The sequence below is a fragment of the Sipha flava genome, unplaced genomic scaffold (assembly GCF_003268045.1).
Source record: "Sipha flava isolate LNK unplaced genomic scaffold, YSA_version1 66_pilon_pilon, whole genome shotgun sequence".
NCBI lineage: Eukaryota > Metazoa > Arthropoda > Insecta > Hemiptera > Aphididae > Sipha > Sipha flava.
The window spans coordinates 1,814,729-1,836,511 of record NW_020273606.1 but is presented as its reverse complement, the minus strand read 5'-3'; the positions used below and the strand labels follow the sequence as shown (position 1 = coordinate 1,836,511).

Here is a 21,783-nt window from a genome sequence, read left to right as displayed (position 1 = left end):
TAACTATAAAATATGAATGTAGTAATTTTTGTATTTTATAAATATCATTACATTTTATAAAATTAATCAATAACCCGACGATAGTACATGCGCATAAGTTATTAATGATAATCGTGTGCGCGAACTGTTGATGAACGTACATTTTAGCTCTTTATGTTTTTATATGGTTTTTAATTAAATAAATGTATGTAATATTATTTACTTTTAGATTTTTGTCATTATAAACTTTTTGTGTAATGCTTATCGGTATATTAAAACAGTATGTGTAATCAAACGCGGATAAAACTGGGAGAGGGGCTATTGGGCTAAAGCCTTCCTTAAATATTAGGTAGAATCATATCGGACATAGGTACTTAAAATATTTAAAAAATTAGACGTAAGAAGGACTTCGTACAAATCGACATGCACAACAAATTATGACAGTAATTCACTTTACTAGCCCCCCCCCCCATTTTTAATTTTTAGATCCGCGCCTGTGTGTAATGTCAATAATTAAAATAAAATACTGTGACTCTGAAAATGCAGTTTTAATTATAGAGTCATTTTTTCGTGTGTTTTTATAGGTAAATTGATATTAATTCTATAATATCAATTTATTTAGTAAAAATAAAAATTAGAACACGGAGTCAAACGCATATTTACTTGATTGATCAATCTATTCCTAATGTTCCTAGTATTCGATTACCATCTAATGGTGAAGCATTAGGTATTTTTTTCGTGTTTATCAAACTGAAATTTTTTTTTTTTAAATATACATGTGCTAAAATTTTTAAAGTATTATTGATATAGACTTGGAATAAAATAACAATATCGATAACTCGGAAATATAAAGATCTAAATAAGTTTACAAAGCCCTATAATCAATGGTTTAATCTATTAAAATATAAAGATAGATAAACAGAGCTTCATCGTCAACAAGAATGTGGGTTTCGTTAAAAAATTGCCAATCTATTTGATATTAGTGATGATAATGTTTTAAAAAAACGGTTGATAAAGATATACAGTTTTTACCAGCACAACGAGATCCAGGAAGAAACTTTTTTATGTCTACATTGGACGTTATTGCTACTCAAAAAGAGAATTGTAATAAAGAGTGAGAAGAAAAATTACGGCTTTAAAAAGAAAATGTCACCAATCGCAATTCAAGAAGTGCTCATGATTTCGCATCATTAGATACTATAGATCAGTGATGCCCAACCTTTTTCCTTTGGGGAGTCACTTTGGTAAACAATTATCTTCAAGTGGGCCACAAAGTATAAAAGTACAAAAATAATCTTATATATTGGACTTGTTTTCTTACTTTTTATTGTTTATTGAAAAGATTATGAATTGAAGTATACATAATTGTATTTTTTGGAATAATTATTTAAACGAATTCATAAATTTAAATAAAAATAGTATAATAAATAAATAAATAATTTAAACATTTTTTCATACATTTTTAAATTTTTTTTTTATTTTAAAAAATTCGTAATGGGCCATATAGAATACCTTCGTGGTTCACATGTGGCCTGCCGGCCGCGGGTTGGGCATCACTGCTATAGATAATAATTTTAGTGATAGTTATTTAGATGATAATTTTCTCAAGTTAAGAAAAAAAAAATCAAAACATGTTTATTGAAGAAAGAAGAAACTAATATCTTTAATAACTACAGAAATAGCATCTATGTTAGGTAGAACTAAAGTCGGTTAGCAACTTTTACTCTTGGAGCTTCAGTAAAAAGTCTTGGCGAAGATATTGATGCTTTCGTATGATAAAACGATATCAACGACATCGTGAGAAACTGAGGCAAGAAATAGCTGGTTTTATAAACCATGTACGGCATAATATAACCCAACGTGATTTAAAAAATCTGCAGCTTCATGAATGGCAAATAAAAAGAATGAAAATTTTAATAGAAATTAGTGTCAAACATTTCTGAGAAACTGGAATAAGTAAAAGTTACTTAGAAGCAGAGAAAGTTTATAAAAAACTTCAAATAACCAATAACTTGACAGAAAGGGGAGTTGCATTGATCTAAGATTTAAAATAACCTATGATGAAAACCAACTTCTTTACAACTAGTTTCTGAGTACCGAAAAAATTATCCTGATTACAGCAAATCTGTTCTTAAAACAAAAAATTCAACTGTTTCATTATGATTTTTTTTCTTTAATTACTTAAGGAAAGGCATCCATCATCAAAAATCCATGAGGAGACACGTATGATTGATGCCTCACTACCTCTCGACGATCGTTATCTATAGGTCCGTAGTTAGTAGGTCTTTGATTTCAATGTATTTGCATCTTTTTTTTGTTGGAATGTCTAACACAATGCTTTTCCAACTAAAAATGTATTTCAATTGTTCCATGTTATAACCATGACATTTTTCTGGGGGCATTTTTTGCACTTTTAGCGGATTTTATACTTTTTAGGTCATCTTTTATGTTTTTAATACCTTTTAAAGTTTTTTAGGATATTATCAACCTATTTATCGTATTATGATTAAAACAATTGATTTTATTGTAATAAACATTGTACTACGTAATATAGATCAATTTCTTTTTAAACAATAAAACATCAGGCAATTTGGTTTTAAATTAGACAATGATGAAATATATCTTTATGTCACACCAATCAATTAGTCAATTTAATTGTATACAACTTATCGGAATATTCTCTTATCGAGCGATAATATTATACCAGTGGTGCGTGTGGCTGATTGTTGTATAGTATTCAGCCTAGTTACACATTACATTGAAAGTACTGATAGTAAGATATGTTGTACATGATACATATTTTACGAACATTTGTATTTTTTTTTTTATCGTACAAACGAAATTAAAATTAAAATGCCTTAAGAAATGGCAATTTTACTTATGGCATTTTAACTATAAACTAATGAAAAAAAGCTTAATTTTAAGTTAAGTCAGGTTGGTCATTTTCAGTATATAAAAAGTTATTGGCAAACAACCGTCGATCATTTAAATCTCAAATTATTAAAGACGGTCTCATTTTACAATGTAAATTACATTTTAACACTTATTTTTTAGGTTTTTAAAACGTTAAATGAATAAATAAATACTGATAATAATAAATTTAATTTTAAATACATTTTTTTTATATTTTCATGTCATTTAAATCTGAGCCTTAATAATTAGTATCTAGAATTTCTAGAATTCGTTTTCTCAAGGTAAAGTTTTGTACTTGGGATATGATTAAATAACAGAATAAATTTAATTTATATTTAATATAAATTAATAGTTATAATATTTTATGTATAAGTGTATAATAGACAGGAAAAGCGAGGAAGAGATATATCTCATGACCCCCAATGGATGCCTTTGAACTTAAATAATAATTAATATTTTCAGAAATCTATTAAGGTAATAATTAAAAGTTGACATAATAATATAATATGACTTATTGATTTAAAAATAAAAATAAAAAATGTTATACATTATGAATCAATTTATATCACTAATTTATTAATACGTACTTCAATAATTAATATTATTCATTTGGCTTAGGATGACTCAAATAATAATTTAAAATGCTTTTTTTATTAAACATTAAATTTGGAAGTATAAAAAAAATTTTTAAGTGTAAGAATATAATTCTTCAAAAAATTTATTTTTTGTCTATTTTTTGATCCACACTACTACAAATATAAATATATAACTTAATCAATTGGCCACAATACAGATAGTAATTCATTAAAATTACCTAAATTAAACTTACAGTATTTATTATATTAATCTTGTAGCGATATATCTCAAAATATTATAATAAAGACAAGAATATAGTTTTTACTAGAGGCTAATAATAAAAAAAAAAAAAAAGACAAGAATACATTTCTTATGTTTTATATCATATTTTATAGTTTGAGCATTATTTTTAACTTAAACAATAGATAACATATTAGACATAGGTATCTTTTAACTCAATATAACTAAAATTATGTTACATACCTATATCTATATAATTGTATATATGTTACTACTACAGTTATTTCTAAATATATTTTTCAATTATTAATATTGGTTTCTAAAGATTGGAGTATAACCAAAGAATATCAAATGTCAAGTACAAAAAAAAAATTCATTGCTACCAAATTTTTTTTAACAACATTTTATTTTTGAAGATATGACGAGACTACATTTTCTGTAAAAATGAATATAAAATAAAATTTTACAATGTGTTATGTCATCTTGTATTATTTATTGGAATAGTTTTAAGATACATTAAAAGTTATGTAGCGTGATTTGTGCAGGATAATAATCTTATAAAACTTTATATGGCTAGTTAAATAAAATGTTATCCCATAACAATTAATAAATGATTACATTTTTTAAAGCAATTATCAAATAAACATGGGCGATCATATGATGGTAAAAATGAATTGCTGGACGAGGATGGAAGTTATCGAAGAGAAAGTGGTTTTATAGAATCATCATGTTCAAACGTACAAAATGAATCTCAGGTAATGATGATGTTTAATGTAATTTAAATGGTAGATTGTTAAGTTAAATTAACTATAAATGAAAATTTGAACACCAATTAATAAATTAAAATAATCACTTGAAATAAGTATATTCTTTCTAAAAATATATATTTATTTTATGTTGTATATTATTTACAAAAAATATAAATATTTTTGAATAAATTATAAAACAATAATAAACATAAATAAAATATTATAAAAACTTCAAAAAATTTAATACGCATAAACTATTAGGTAATTGTTTAATCAATAATAATATAATTTTAGTAGATCAAAAAAAATTTTCAATATAGAAAAAACCTCATTGTATTTCAAATATTAGTCAAAATGTTTTCCTTACATGGTTGAATTTTTCCTATTTGCATATTATTATAAACTCTTCGGATAGTATCTACTTCTTCCTACATTATTAATTAATAAGCAAAAATATAGAACTATTCATTTGAATACTTCTTAATATAAATTATAAAATAAAACATAACAAAAATTATTTATGAATGGAATGATCTTATCAAGATAAGCCTATTTAGGTGTCAATCAATAAAACTACATACGTAGAGGGAAATTACATTAAGAATATATTTATTGGGAAATTATGTGATGAGCCTACTAATCTAATACTACCTAACTATGAAAAACTTGAAAAATCAAATCATCATACAATAGCAAAACTGTTTAATGACTCCATGAGTTTACTCTGGTCAAGTGGAGTAAAACACGAAAATGTAATTTTGTTTGTGAGTGGTGCAGCTCTTTATATGGTGAAGGCAGGAAAGCATTAAATATTTTTTATCCAAAGCTAATACATCTTACATGTTTAGCGCATGGTTTTCATCATGTGGTAGAGACAATCAGGGCAGAATACCTTATCGTCGATTCTCCCATAGCTAATGTAAAAAAAAATGTTTTGAAAGTTCCTAGCTGTACTTCAATCTTTTAAAAAATTATACCCTGATCTTTCTCTATCACCCGAGCCCATAATTACTAGGTGGAGCACATGTTTGGTAGTTGCTCAATATTTATGTGAACGCTTTTTGAAAATACAAGAAATTATTTCAAAATTAGATTCAGAAACTTCTATCGCTGTTGGATTAGCTCAAAATATTATGCAAAATGAAACATTGAAGAATGATTTAATTTCCATCTCAGTGAATTTTTGTTTTATTGCACATACAATTACAAAATTAGAAACAAAAAATATATCCTTAAATGATAGTATGCAGATTGTCGAATCAGCGATTGAAAAATTAGAACTCGTAAGCGGACCAATAGGAGATGTTGTAAAAAAGAATATTTATGTTGTTACAGAAAAAAATTCAGGCAATATTGATTTGAATACAATCAATATATGTATGTGTATGAATAATGATTGCTGATTACTTTAAATTATCATTATATATATCACAGACATATGTGCCCATGTACATAACAATTTTAAGAAATCTCGTGAATAATAAGTACGAATGTATTCATATAAAATTAATATTTTTAAGCTTGTACATGATATTCCAAACGTATTTAACTTAGTACTGTATTAAATATTTTTATCTCTCATTTCGATCATGTGTTTGCATAATCACGTATTAATGTTAATTAATTGTACAAACCATTGTACTAGATACTAATTGTATTAATTTAGATATGGTAAAGAAAAAGAAAAATAAACATCAGATAGGTGATCCCACAGTGATTGATTTATACCTTCTATAATACTATATCTATGGATAAGTAATATTGTACTCATAAACATTATTACTTGTTTCACGGACTAAATCTAATACCCTTTGTAACACTTTCATTGATCTATTTTGCATAAAAATTAATTGAGATAGGTAAACTTTCAAATCAAATTTATTTATACATGATACAGATAAAATTTGATTAGTTGATTCTATTATATGCGTGACATACATTTAAAACATAAACTCAATAAATATTTTGAATCCTTGTGCAAAAATATTTATTATGCACTAAAAATGTGTATTTATTATGTAAGTTTTAGTTACTCCATTTTTACAAATATTCATCATGGTTTTGTATAATAATCATACTTACCCACCAGTAATTCTTTTTTTTTATTCATAACTAATTAAACGTTATATACAAACTATATGGGTTAATTTATAAAACTTGGCTTCGCTCTCAAACTTTTTGAATTTCAATTATTAGACTTTAACTTGTAAATATTTATTATTCGTACACACAGTCTGTTTATTGTACAAAATCCTAGTTAAAATTTAAAAAAAATGTTATTAATTTAATTTAACCTTTAATTTAAATTTCAGAATATTTTAAATATCTAACCAAACTATTGAATTCAGCTATTTAAAGAAGTAAAATTTAAAACTGCTAGAATGGTATATAATTTTATTTGGAGTTTTTATATGACGGCCGATTGTGTTAAATTTTTCATAGCTTATTTTATATATATATATTATTTGTTGTACATCAATTATATAGTTAATAAGTATAACCTTCTTATGGCTTATGTATTCTTATTATAATCGTAATATATAACGTAATGTACGTTAATCATATTATGTTATTAAATTGTTTAGGTTCTAAGTGCCTACGGCAAATCTTCTGAAAAATAAATTGAAAAATGTGTTCCTAATGCTTTAAATAGTTACATTTTGTAAAGTATCTGTTTGATTATTTTTGGTTAATAATTGTATTATTCATGAATTCAAAGATAATGTTGGATCAACAAGGCAATCTTCGTATAATTGTTAAGAAAATTAAACCATTACTTGGAATCGCAATTGAAGGTGGAATTAATACGAAACATCTTTTACCAAGAATAATAAATATACATGTAAGTAACTGGTTTAGAACTAAATTTCTGATTTTAATAAAAAAGAAACATTTATGATATAAATCAAATAAAAAATATATAGTCACTCAAAATAGGTACGTAAATACTACATAAATAACTTAAAACATATATTTTACTTTTGATATAATTTTAAAAGTATTACTAAAAATTAAATTAACAGTTATTATTTGGGTAAAACTAAATATTTCAATACATTTTTATGTAGGTACCTATATTTTATGATTCGTTTTTTATTAATTTAAATTGTTGATTCCTAAATTTATTATTTTCTGTAAAGTACCCAAAATAATTTTTTTTTAACACCCATTATTATTGGCTAAGAGTTTTTCAAATATGATTTATAAATGATTAGAGTTTAAATAAATTACATTTTAAAAGTACAGGAACTACATAGATAATATTTCTATAGATTTTTCGATCTAATAGCCTGTTAAGATCTAATAAACTGTTAAGACTATTATTTTTAACCAAATTTACAGTTACATTAGGAATACCTACATCGATAAAATAAACTAATTAATTTAGATCTAAATTTAAATATTTTGGCAATCGGATACTTTGCAACAGCTTGTAGTAATATATAATGTAAATATAACTTCGAAATGTTACTTTTATTAGTAATAATCCTATTTGTAAAATTAAAATAATTAATTATTGTCAACTTACTAATTCCATTAATAATCTCAGGTGCATAATTATACACATTTTATAATTATTCATTTTAAATACATAGGAAAATGGTGCTGCATATGAAGCTGGAGGTCTTGAAGTTGGACAGTTAATTTTAGAAGTAGATGGACAAAAAGTAGAAGGTATTTCGTACATGTACTTATACTATATATTATTATCAATAATGAATATATACATTATTTATACGTCATCCATTATGATCAGAATACACTAAAATATCGTTAATTTGTACTTTAACAAAATAAATATTTTTATAAACCATTAAGATAGTCTTTGTTTCAATTTTTCAGGAATGCCACATCAAGAAGTAGCTAGACTTATAGCAGAATCTTTTGCACAAACCGATAAATCAGAAATTGAGTTCCTAGTAGTGGAAGCGAAAAAATCAAATTTGGAACCAAAACCTACTGCGCTCATATTTTTGGAAAATTAACCGCTTGATTAAACAGTATTGTTTAATTGCTGTTTAACACTAAAGTTCGAAAATGTTGCAAACTAGTTGGAAATTACAAAACGTTTGTCTAAGTAAATTTATTTCTTTAAACATTTTTATTATACTATTACACGACTGACGTGTTATTATCAATTCGATTTCTAACATAATGTTTCGCATTTAAATATTTTCTTTCCTACATTTTCTTTAATCATTTATTTTTTATCAATCTCGTTATCAAAGTTTAATTTTATTTAATTATATTTTTGTTTTTGATAACTAATAAAATTAACTATTATTATGCTGTACAATAATACATAATATAACATATTATGCAGCACATATAACGTCATATGCCATAGGAACACATTTTTATAACAGTAATTATGATAATATATATACGTAAGCAGTACCTATATCTGATATAAATATATATACATGTTCCGAGTCAATGGCAATTGAACATTTTACAATAGTTCACTGTTTTAAATACTTAACTAATAATGTTTTAAACAGCTTAGCCTAACTGTATTCTATGCGAAAGTAGTATATACATATAAAGAGTAATAATTAATAACACATTCGATCTACATAAATAATGCTATTGCTCATGACTATAAATATACGATAAACTAAATACAGTGGTACAATTCAGAAATAAAATACATAAAAAACCATTAAATATAATGGAATAATTAGTCAACAGTGCGGCATTTTGGCAAGCAATTTTCCTTTGTGAATAAAAGCCGTCTAAATTACGAAATTTGTTCCAATTTTTTCATATTTTTTTTTTAATTTAACTATGTATTTAGATTCACTGTATTTATTGCGTAATATTTGCGTACGTATTATTTTTATTTTTAATACTTTGATTTTTTTCTCGATACATTTTAATATTAAATTAGAAAAAACATGATATGTTATAATAATTATCGATTATTTTTTTTCATGAATACCAGTCTTCTTTAATATATTATTTACCAATGTAATTTGCACGAAATTAAGTGTTTATTTCGTTGCATAAAAGAGAAAAATCTAATATATTGACATACATAACAATAGGCTTCGTCCATTAAAATAGATTTTAAAAAATGGATAAAAAGCTACTTAGATCATATAGTTATTTTTGTTGTATGCGTAAAATGTCAAATCATTTTAGAACTCAATTTAATATGTTACTTTAGTTATAACTATTGTTTTTATTTGTAAAAATTAATACATAATAAATTGTTGTTTGATGGAAATATTATATTTGAACATATATTTATATACACGTATGAATATATATATATATATATATATGCATGCAGAGTGTCTCACATGCTCCGATATTTTCAACTAATGGAGATTTTATGAAAACTACGGTACACTTTTTCCTTAAAAACTCAACGCATAGTGAGACAACCTGTATTAAATATATATTTTAATTTACGATGAAAAGTATTTCAGCCTGTATTTTGGTACGTTATAAGACACGCACTATTATTATGTTGCATGTTAACTTTGTAGTCGTAATAAATTTGTTATTAAAAATATTAAAGAAATTATTATTAATAAAATTAAAAAATTACTGAACATTTAGTACTTTATTAACAGTAGATTACTATGTGTTTGCATTTATGATGTTAAGGTGGTTACAGGGACAATGTGACTTATCTATGAGTGATCGGACGAGAAGGAAGATACGAATTTTGAATTAATGGTTGTACTTGTTGATAATACATAATATAGCTCATGAATAAATTAATTTAGATTTTCAACAATTTCTTTATAGGAATAAAGATTGAAATGCTGTGAGTTTAAGTGTAATTTAACAATGAAATTTTGAAAATACTTAAAAATTTAATTCACCTTCTACACGAATTAACATTTTCGAATTTTGATAGTACTCAGAATTTCATCAAAATTTCATAAATTTGAATTGCATGCTGTGGTGGCTAATATATATATGCACCAGTGCACGTGCACTACCTAACCAAACTATAGAAAAATTGAAAGTTAAAAATATTAATTCATAATAATAGCAAGTAGTAGTTTGAAGGTAATGTTTCAAAATTTAAGAAATGTTACAAGAAATTTCAAAATTAAAATACAAAAATATATTTGGATTGGGTTATTTTGTCGTTAAAAAGGCATCGTGAATATAATTTCTAGGTATAGACGCCGAGATGGTAGAAGCATTGATTAAATAATTAAATATACAATATATTTATGTATATTTAATTAAGGGTAGAAGGTAGTGCATATAATCGATGCGATACATACACACTGTGTATTACACAGGGGTACAATGTAAAAATTAAGACGTATCATAACCAATGTTAGAAAAGATAACCAATTATTTTATCTATATTAAAGATAAAGGTTATGACTGAAGGTTTATCTAAGATAATGATAAAAGATAAAATTTCAGTTATCTAGATGAAATAAAAAGATAAATATAATTATTTAAAATAACATTAAAAATGTAAGTCTTAGCTATTTTTTTTACTATCAATTTATGTCTTAATATTCGATAAAATATTTTTATTTTCTTGCAAGTGAATAGGTTAATCATTAACCTATTCACTTTACTATACCTCCTATAATGCTATATCTTCGGATAAGTGATAATGTACTCAAACATTATTACTTGTTACACGGACTAAACCTAATACTCTTTGTAATACTTTCATTAGATTAACCGTTAATTTAATAATATAATACGTCTAATTGTTACATATACTAGTTTTTCTTTCCTTCGGAATAATAATTTTAATGAAATAAATGAGAATAAGTCTAAAATCGTTTATATTTAAGTACTTATCATTATACATATATGGAAATAATTTACACATATCTGTATACGCGCCGGTCAAAAAAATCCTATCGTCTGGTTTTACGAATTTAATTTTCTGATTAATTTTAGTAGGTTTTCCAACTGTCGACTGATAAACATAGATTACTATCGATTATGAATAATGTTAATTTTAATTAAATTTTGCTATTATTACCCCGTCACAGTTCACATAATTTCAATTATTATTCTATGATCAAAACGATAATGATTATTACGATTATTTAATGGAGACAAGGAAGAGTAAATAAAATAATAAAATCATTTTTTAACGAAACCAAGGAATAAATTACAGTTAAAAAAAATAAACCACCCGTTTACTTAATTTAATATCTATTATTTATCGACAAAAAAAATCACAAAAAGAAAGCTAAGTATAAAATAAAATATTCTGGATTCATCTAGATAAAAGATAATTTTCACGTCATCTAGATAATCTTTTAGATAATTTTATTTAGATAGTCCCAACTCTAGTTAGAATACGCCAACTGTGTTATAATGGAATTTATATGCACAGTTGTTTTGTGCAAATAACCAATTAAAACTATACTAGCCGATTGTATTGAACGGCGTGCCGTCAAATACCGCGGCGTTGTCGTGCATGTACGTTTTAATTTAATTTTGATCTTATTTTTTACTTTTGATAGTCAGATTATCAAATAATTTACATTTTACGTCTATCAGTATCCAAACACTCAAAATATTGTTACAAAATATGTAACAAAGTAAAAGGTAAAATCGACAAAAAAATCCTTAGCATAATCTATACACACGTATAAATAAATTTTTTAAATGTGCACTACCTTATTATAAACTCACAAGCTGCCACTGATTGCATTTAATATATATCTACATTGTAGCCAAGTCTGGTATTTTTTAATTCATAACCTCACTACACTTCTACATTAAAGAGCAATACTCCTCTTTTATTTGTATTGTTTAACACTTGTCCAGTTTCTGAATGAGGCATAAACTAGACTTGGCCGCCATGTAGATGCCACTACGATTCGGTGTCTTTTTTGAGAAGAAATCAAAATCTTTTTCTTTTTTCTGAATTCTCTTCTCCCCATCACCCACGTAAGTCATAAATAAGTACATTCGATAGTGATGTTTTATGCCTCATTCAGAAACTGGCCAAGTGTTAAACAATACAAATAAAAGAGGAGTGTTGCAACAGTTAACAATTAATGTGAATCGTTAGTAACCATAAAATTCAAGATATAAATGTAATTGAAAAAGAAAACTAAACTTGCACTGGCATATTGCTTACCTCATAATATATATATATATATATATATATAGTATTCACTGGCTACATAACATAAATTTGTGAATACAATAAGTGTGTTATGTTGGGCCACTATTGTCAATAGATACATTTGTAAAGAATCTGTTAGAAGAAAAAAAAATACATAATAGATCTTATTAAGAAAATTATATAGTATACGTAAAGGTTTATATTTCTTACGGCACACGCATTACTACAAGTTACGAATGCCCATGCATATGTGTATGATTTTTGTCTGACCGTGACTAAGTAGAAACCGTACATAACTACGCGTTCTACACCTTTGATCACTACATTATGGAGTAGACGATCAGTATTAAAAAAAACTATGTATCTAATCACCCGATTATCATTGTTCATGGTTCACTTACTAATTGTTAATTCTATATTTATTCTGTACGAATAGAATAGAAATAGTATCATAGTTACCGTTTAAGATTACAGAAAAAGAGATACAGTCGAAAACCATTAAAGTGTCCATTGCTTACCAACTCGATGAGATATTTTTCAGGAAAACATGAGATTTAGGAATTTACTGGTTTTACTTTTCTACGGCTTTAGTATCAAGCCCCGTTTTGAAAAAAAATGTATACGGTTCAAATACTTAGTTTTTAAGCAGACGAATAAAATATATAATATTTAAAATTTAGTATTTATTTAATATTTATTTTTACTAATATTTTAGTTTAACAAAAAATCTTGAAAATTTAATAAAAAGAACCTTTTACAATTGTGTTAGATTTAAGAAAAAATAAAACATACATTTAAATTCATAATACATTTTGGCAAAATGATAAAATCCATGAAAATCATCATGCGGTGACTGGAAATGACACCTCTCGGCGAACTGCATGCATTCCTAGTGAACGTGGAATGGTATATTGTTCACAAATTTCAATTATTGATTGTTTTTCTTCTTCATTCATGTATTCGGTACGTATTAATTTTTTTATTTTATTTATTCGAATTATATTCAACATTATTACTATTCATTTTTAGCAATTCATAATCTTCTTCAATTTCATACATTATTTTATTTAATTTATATAATTTTATATTTTTATCTTCTTCAGATATATTAAGTAAAACTCGCATATTTAGGTACTTAAATAAAAATTGCATCTTTTGAAACTATCTATTTATTTTTTCGTTCAATTTGTTTTAAGTTATTTATTATTCAATTATTGAATAGAATTGACAAATAAATCCGGTTATTGTATTTAAACTATATTTTTTTTTATAAATTCAATCATAAAATGAAATTCTAATTCTCGAACGAAACAAAATTGAGTATTTAAAAACATTCTATATGATTCCGGCCAAAAAAATAATTTCTTTACCGTTTCATGCAAGGACACTGATTACAAAATTCATTGGACATTATTCAAAACGTTCACCAATATTCAGATCCAATTTCATTGTACCACTGGCTCAATTTTATAACAAGTATTTTACAAACTTAAGTACTATTGAAAAGGTCGAGCCGTTAAGCGAGGAAAGGGCCATCGAAGTGGGGTCATAGCTACTGTTTAATGTCATATTTGCTGTTGGTATTGATTTAATAGTCTTCAAAAGTCAATAATACGGTCAAGCATGTGACGGAAAAACAAATGAAAAACCAGAAAAAAAATCCAAAGAAAAATAATGTATGCGACAACTATAGCTGTTTTTAATTTTCTACAGAAAATTTAAAAAATTATATGAAAAAATTTACAATCGATGTTATTCATACATGAGGATTTAAGGCGTCAAAATATCATAATAGAACACTTACAAGAAAAATAATTAAGAAATAATCTAAAAAATGAAAAAATAATTAATAATTAATAAACTTAGTGAGGAATTAAGGTGTTTTAATATCCGTATTGACAATTTTAAGTGGGGTCAAATACAATTTAAAACCAAAATTTCCATGTATTCTTTTTGATTTCTCTCTCTCATTTTAATAACCACCGGGTAAAGTTGACGCCTCGTTGCTCGTCTCGTCGGTTTGGTTTTTGATGTATCTCAGTGCATCCGTGCAACACTGTTCCACTTCGTATGGCACCGTTTTCAGATCGTCGTAAAAATAATTTCTCATCCTCGTCGCACACGATGTACGAAAGTTTAGCTAATGTAAACATGTTACGGCTGCAAGGCGAAACGTTCAAATTCAACAGCACGTCTTATAATGATGGTTAACGGTCGAACTGACAGTTGCACTGTTGTTATAGTTCTCTATTATCTACCGGTAACTCATGACAATAGTAATGATAATAATTTTTTTCTAAACTACGTTTGGCTGGTACATTATTTTACTATTTTTAATATTCATATATGTTATCGATTAAAAATAAAAAATATTAATTTGAAAATTGACGAACGCGTGAGAAAATTTACAAGTTACGATAATCCCATCTCGGAGAAATTCAGCGGTACCCATCCCTACGTATTGCGGATGCAGTGTCTAATTAAGGTGGATGATCCCGTGGTGAACAGGGGTATACCGGTACTGGATGTACAAGTTATAGACATTTGGATTTTGTGTAAAATACTGTTATAACTCAATTTATTCGCCCTTTATTGCAATTATATTCAGATGTTATTATTTCTATAGAAATATCTTATGAAACAGACATCGGCGTCACTGGAGAAAGTTCTTACATATTTGGAAATATTTAATGGTAAACCAAACAAAAACAATTTGTCAAATTACACACAACAATATTTGTTTGAGATGATCAATATTTGTATATTGTCGTGCCTTAATTCATCATGAATAAACAATGATGATTGTAAATTTTTCATATAGTTTTTTAAATTTTTTAGCTGTCACATACATTCTTTTTCTTCGTTTTTTTTTTCTAGTTTTTCATTTGTTTTTCCGTCACATGCTTGACTTATAAGACTATTAAACCAGTACCAATAGCAAATATAATGACATTAAACAGTAGATTTGACCACACTTTGATGGTCCTTTCCTCGCTCAACGGCTCGACATTTCCAACAGTACCTACTAATGTTCGTAAAATATTTATTTATAATTGAGCCGGTGGATTAATGACATAGAATCTGAATACAGGTGAGCGTTTTCCATATAATTTAATGAATTTTGTAATCAGTGTCTTCACATGAAGCAGTACAGAGATTAATATTTTGGCCAGAATTATACAGAATGTTTTAAAATACTCACAAGATCGGTCTTGCAAGACTCTTGCTGCAAGACCTAGACCAAGATCAAGACCAAGACGGTACTGGTCTAGCAATACCAACACTAAGATTAGGTTTGCAAGAACAAGATCAAAATAAGACCATCACTGCAAAACTCTTGTAGTCTTGCAAATTTTTTTTTCCCCGTAAACACATTAGTTATCTAGATTTCACTAACTAATAATTTATAACGAAAATAATAAGAAACTATTTGTATTGTTATTAAATTTGATTAGTATTCGAGGAAATGACGAATTATTGAAAAAATGATTAGAAATAATTGTAATTAATACTACAAAATAACATAATATAGTTGTTTCATACTTAGCAATAATTGAAAAATTATATTTTTTTCCCAAAATCGATGAAAACGTCGAAAGTTGTCTTGCTCATAGAATAATTTATGACTTATGTCCATAATATATCTCTACTTTGAAACGAATATACGAATATAATTGCTGGAAGTCATTACGGACTACGGTAGATATCATTTTGATTGGAAGTACATTTTTATTTTCATTCGTAGCTTGTGTGATTTTTCCATACTAGACATTGTGTACTTAAACTAGTATCTTATACAGCATATAATTTCATTACTGTCGTAAAATTGTAGTCTATAATATTGATATTTATCATAAATTTAATAGGAACTTACAAAGTTAATTATGCTGGTAAATTGATTCATCAAATATAAATACAAGTAAAATAATATAAACATAATATTTTAAAATGTAAAGTCCTATAAGTAGTAGAGTACCTATAATAAAAATTAAATTGTTTGATTGTTTTATATTATTAATATACTATGGTATATTAATAATATATATTAGACTTAAGTTTTATCTTAGAAGTTATAGCAAAAAACCTACACATAAATATACACACCTATAACAGGTAGATATTTAGTTTTTTTTTTTTATATTTTGTGAAAATAGCAAGAGTCTTGCGCAAGACCAAGACCAAGACCAAGATTTTGAAAGTCTTGGTCTTGTTTTGATCATCACGTGATTGATAAGTACTGATTGATGAGTTAATATCCCGAAATTATTATCCCGGATTCTTTTTAGTAATTCTTTTTCTTTTCCCGTTAGCTCTATCAGTGAAATTGACCCAATTTTATCATAACTAAAATCCGATTTTTTCATGAAGTCATCAAAACTCTTAAATAAATCTTCTCCACGAGTCTTGCCTTCAAATGTCAATAATGCTAGTAACTCTTCTCTAAATACTTTATTTTTAATGTCAAAGAATCGCACAAAAATTGACATTTGTTCAGAATCAACTAAGTCAAAAGATTCATCAAACGCAACGCAATAGCACAATGAATCATATAAAAGTTCAAATAAGCCTTTTTTGATTTTGGCTGCCAAAATTTCTGTTTTACTTGTGTTACCTTGTCGGTAAAGGAATATCTTCAATAGAGGTAACAATTTTTTTATTTTCTTGAAAAAGTCCAGTGGCCACTTCCAACATACACTCTTTTACTATTTCGGAACAGGAAAACGCTTTTTGGTTTTTATTAAGAACCCAGGACACATGTAACGCAGCTTCAGTTGATTTATCTTGTTCATTCATACACCGTACAAGTGTATAAGGTATTTTAAAAAGAACAACAATATGTTTGCACTGGGTGCTTAAATACGTTACACGATTTTAATTCTGATTTTCACATTTTCTTATGGTGCTTTTACATTTTTAATTTCAATAGTAATGAAAACATTATTCAAATAAATGTATACAACATGTTGTTCACGTGCTTATACTCGTAGTTCTGTGAAAGTTGTTAGGTAGACCCATTAAAACAAGAAGACCTTCACGAAGGTTAATTCTTGTTATTACATTGCACATTGCTGTAATTACTCATTTATTACTCATCTGAATCGAGTGTTGTTTATCAATGGTAGAAAGGACGAATTTCAATGATTTTTACGTTTTGCTCTACACAATAAGCAACTATACAAGATTACTGTGGATCATTTACAATATTACTAAGAAAATACAACATTTTTTTCAATATTTTTGCACAAAATAATATGGTCAAATTTTATTATACCTAATTAAGTAAGCTACGATTTGTCTATTGTAGATAATTGAATGGACATGATTTTGTATTTTTAAATAGGTTGAATATACATATTTTAATACTTTTTTAATTCGATTGCATACAGTTTTTTTTTTTTTTTTACAAGCCAGTTGAACAAAAATTGTACATATTTGTTCTATACAGTTTTCTTCATTGATACAGTAATGTTATACGTATATCAACGTCATACTCGTACTTAAACATATGCATTTGAAAGAAAACTATCATGAGTCTTCGATAAATATTATGTTTTTAGTTTATAAAGAACAGCAAATTAGCAACACAACATTAAATTAGTTTAACTGGAAAAGGCAAAAAAAAAAAAAAAAAACGACTCATTAATAACTTAAAATAATAAAATTTAGAAAAATTAGTACCTATACGTATTTGCGATATATTACAAATAATTCTGGAAATTCTAGATGTTGGGTTTAAACATGTGATCCAGATAAATAGCAGATTTGTAATCGATACCCTTCGATACAACTCTGTATAAACCGACATATGCCTATTTAGTTAACTTGAATAATTCGCATGTCAATATTGTACGTTTTATTCTTATAAAATAATGACGGAGGAGTCACGTCTGACGTAGGGGTATGTATAAGTCGCGTATTTATCGAACATGTTACTTTCGTGTATCTAGTTTTTTTAATAATAAAATTATATAAAAATAGGTAATGTCATAGAACCAAGTTTTTTATGATGTTTTTTGTTCAAACTCTAAAATAAATTTAACCACTAAATAAATAAAAGAAACTCCATTTTAATAAAATAGCAATGAGTGAACGATTGAAGTGGATGGTCATTATAAACATAATTAAAGTATACTCTAATCATCGCGTTTAAGCATCAAAGTGTAATATATCGTAAAACCTTCACTTCAAGTGTTCTTATAAGTAATAAATATTCACCATGCGGATTGTACCGGAATTCAAATATAAATTAGATAAAAAGTTAGGTTATCGGTAGAATGAACTGGATGACTGATTATGAGGCAAAAGCTTCTGTAATATGGTGTATATATGTGTATATGGTGTTATGGTGCACCCGGAAAACGGTTTGATTCACGAGATGGCTTGTTTTATTTTTGAGCTGGATCATTTGAGGGTCATTCGATGTTGTAGACACTTTATTACTACTTTATTCTACACACCCGTATTATATTACTTTTTAGTATGACGGACACATAAATATATCATAACTCTTTCTCATAAGCGAAAAACGATCATCGTACGTCATTCTAGCACTTCACGTTCGAAATATATTTAGATTTCATTACGTACACCTAAAGTGTATACTATAAATAAATGAGGCATAATTAGAATATGTATAAATAATATGATTTTGTTTTTAAGTTTCAAGTGTCAAACACGTTTTTATTTTTATTTCATCAAAATGAATTCACATATAAAAATACGTCAGTGCAGAGCACACATAGTAGGGCATAGAAGTATAGTTTGTTTTAAAATAAATAAATAAAAATAAATGTTAGACACCCCCCCGATAAATCACCCAAAATACGCCACTTCATACATGTATGTTTGTACATTATACGTTCATGGTATTAATGCATTGCCAATGCAAACTGAAGTTTATTCTTTCTTATAAATGAAAAATAATCCTCTAAATAATATTTTATATTACCTCAAAATAAACTAGGGGTACTAATTTAGAACTTGTGGTTGCTAAGCACCCCCCTAGTACCCCTGTACGTGTGCCAATGGATAGTAGGTATACAAAATAAAATGATTAATTATAGTTTAGAACCTCTGCGAACTTGAGCATCGGAAAAACTGTTAATAAGATCGTTCATATCAAGGAGTTGTGTTGCTTTATACTCAGTGGAAAACAAAGCTAAATTGTTTGTTATGTCTTAAACCAATGTTGAACGGAGATCATTTTTCAATCTTTGTTGTACACTTATAGCTAGTGGCGTATTTACGGAGGGGTCTCGGGTCTCGACCTCCCTAGAAAAAAAAGGTTAGAGAGTCATAAATAACTTGCTACGTAGGTACCGAGAAAGAAAATATTAATTTATATTATGTGTTTTTATTGTTTTTAACTGTTGTATTACTTACAATTCGTATAAATATCTTGGGTTTAAATTTTGGTTATTTTTGTCGCGTCGTCGCCATCCGACGACGACGACGTAATATATATATGTTAGTGGCAATATGTATAATATTGGTATTTTATAAAATGTCTAGGAACTTTATATAACACCAAATACAAGCCGGCAATCTATAAAATTGTTTAAATTATCTAAGTATTATATGAAATGCCAAATAATGTATTAAATCCATGTTATCAGTAGGAAACGGATTTATATGTAAATGCATATTTTTATTAAAACGAGATATTTAAGATTCGATAAGAAATGTTTATGATTTAAATCATTCCTATTAAAATTATGATACTTTTATTTTACATATTTTTACATATTTTGGTATATTTACATATTTTTAAATATGTCACAAATTTTTAAATATTTTAAACATATTTTTATCATTTCATCATTCATACGTCTTCTTCGTACGAAAATACAAGAAATTATTTCAAAATTAGATCCAGAAACTTTTATCGCTATTGGAAAAGCTCAAAATATTATGCAAAATGAAACATTGAAAATTATTTAATTTTAATTAAAAATAATTTAATAAAATTATTAATAAAAAATATATCCCCAAATGATAGTATGCAAATTGTTAAATCAGCGATTAAAACTCGTAAGCGGACCAATAGATGTCGTAAAAAGAAAATTCATGCTATTACAGAAAAAAATTCCAGGCAATATTGATTTTAAAACAATCAATGACATAATGAATGGCAGACAACCTTTAAAAAATTTGGAATTATCGCCTTCTGATAGTATACACTTGAAATATGCTTTTAATACATCGGTTGATGTGAAACGATAATTTAGCCGTTTTAAAAATATTTTGATACCTAATAGGCAACATTTAGCATTTGATAATTTACAAGATATTGCAATAATTCAATGCAACAAATCTTTTTGATAATTTAATAATAATAATCACTTTTTTTTTAAATTTTTTTTTCCCCACATATTTGGATGTTTTTAGCACATATTTTATAAATTATACTCACATATATATGTACATATTTCTGTATTTTTATTACATATTAATCCGTTCCCTAGTTATCAGTATTAATATTTGACGATGTACCTTCACCTAATATAAATTCATTAGTAATCTGTAATATCGATAAGTTTAATGAAGTATAGTTTCAACTGCCGGATAGATAATGCGATAATTATTTCGTCACCATAGTGATTATTTTGAGTATTTTCACACTTCAGTCTTTTACAAAATGTTAGGGATAGGAATTCCAACTCATTCTGCTGAACTGAATCTTTCAACTCAATTCAGTGTAATGAGTTGAATCAAAGAGTCGACTCTCAACTCTTCAACTCTTTGTTTGAATAAGATTACCTCTACTCTAATCAGTGGCGGACGCAAGGAGGGGTTTTGAGGGTTCAAACCCTCCCCGAAATGAATGGATGATTAATTCCAAACGTAGTTATCCTACTTAATGTACCTTAAAAAATGAATTGTTCAAAATACGATTAAAATAATAATTAATTAATTAATTATTACGTAATAATTTGTAATTTTCCATACTTTCTAAAAGGTATTGGTACTTAAAACTCAAATTTTTGAAATTCCATGATGGCAATACTTCGTAAAAATAATGTGTGTTTGTAAGACGCTTATTATCAGTAAGTAAAAATAAGTAAATATACGTAATCGATATAATATTATTTACAATGGTACATTATGATTAACAGTTTCCCTAAATTTTGTGTTGTATGGTCATATGATAATAATCGACAATAGTCAATCTATAGTCAATAGTCAATTATTTCAAAATAACGGTAATCAGGTCCGTATTCAGAGGGGCACGGGTAGACACATGTT

At 26.4% G+C, this 21,783-nt stretch overlaps 2 protein-coding genes across 5 annotated transcripts in view; one reads left to right on the top strand and one right to left on the bottom strand.

The window, feature by feature from the left end:
• The window catches only part of LOC112691741 (whirlin-like), a 34,528-nt gene extending 25,837 nt beyond the window's left edge, over nucleotides 1-8,691 (top strand). For 3 of the 4 annotated variants that reach the window (XM_025566121.1, XM_025566120.1, XM_025566119.1), the window contains 4 exons: nucleotides 4,338-4,463; nucleotides 7,177-7,299; nucleotides 8,054-8,132; nucleotides 8,301-8,691. In XM_025566121.1, the coding sequence (XP_025421906.1) occupies nucleotides 4,338-4,463; nucleotides 7,177-7,299; nucleotides 8,054-8,132; nucleotides 8,301-8,443 (471 nt within the window). In that variant the 3' untranslated portion in view covers nucleotides 8,444-8,691. The remainder of the gene's footprint in view (nucleotides 1-4,337; nucleotides 4,464-7,176; nucleotides 7,300-8,053; nucleotides 8,133-8,300) is intronic. The other variant, XM_025566118.1, reaches the window with a different exon arrangement.
• Nucleotides 8,692-16,658: 7,967 nt separating this feature from the next.
• Nucleotides 16,659-17,331, bottom strand: LOC112691727. The gene is made up of 2 exons (XM_025566099.1): nucleotides 17,232-17,331; nucleotides 16,659-17,149 (listed from the first exon to the last, which is right to left on the bottom strand). Exons 1-2 carry the CDS (start codon nucleotides 17,329-17,331, stop codon nucleotides 16,659-16,661), a joined length of 591 nt encoding a protein of 196 aa, XP_025421884.1.
• Nucleotides 17,332-21,783: the final 4,452 nt, after the last annotated feature.

Coding starts and splice junctions, on each gene's coding strand:
- LOC112691727 (XM_025566099.1), bottom strand. CDS start 17,331: ATGAATGAACAAGATAAATCAACTGAAGCTGCGTTACATGTGTCCTGG. Junction 17,150..17,231: donor TTCCGAAATAGTAAAAGAGT/GTATGTTGGAAG, acceptor TTTACCGACAAG/GTAACACAAGTAAAACAGAA.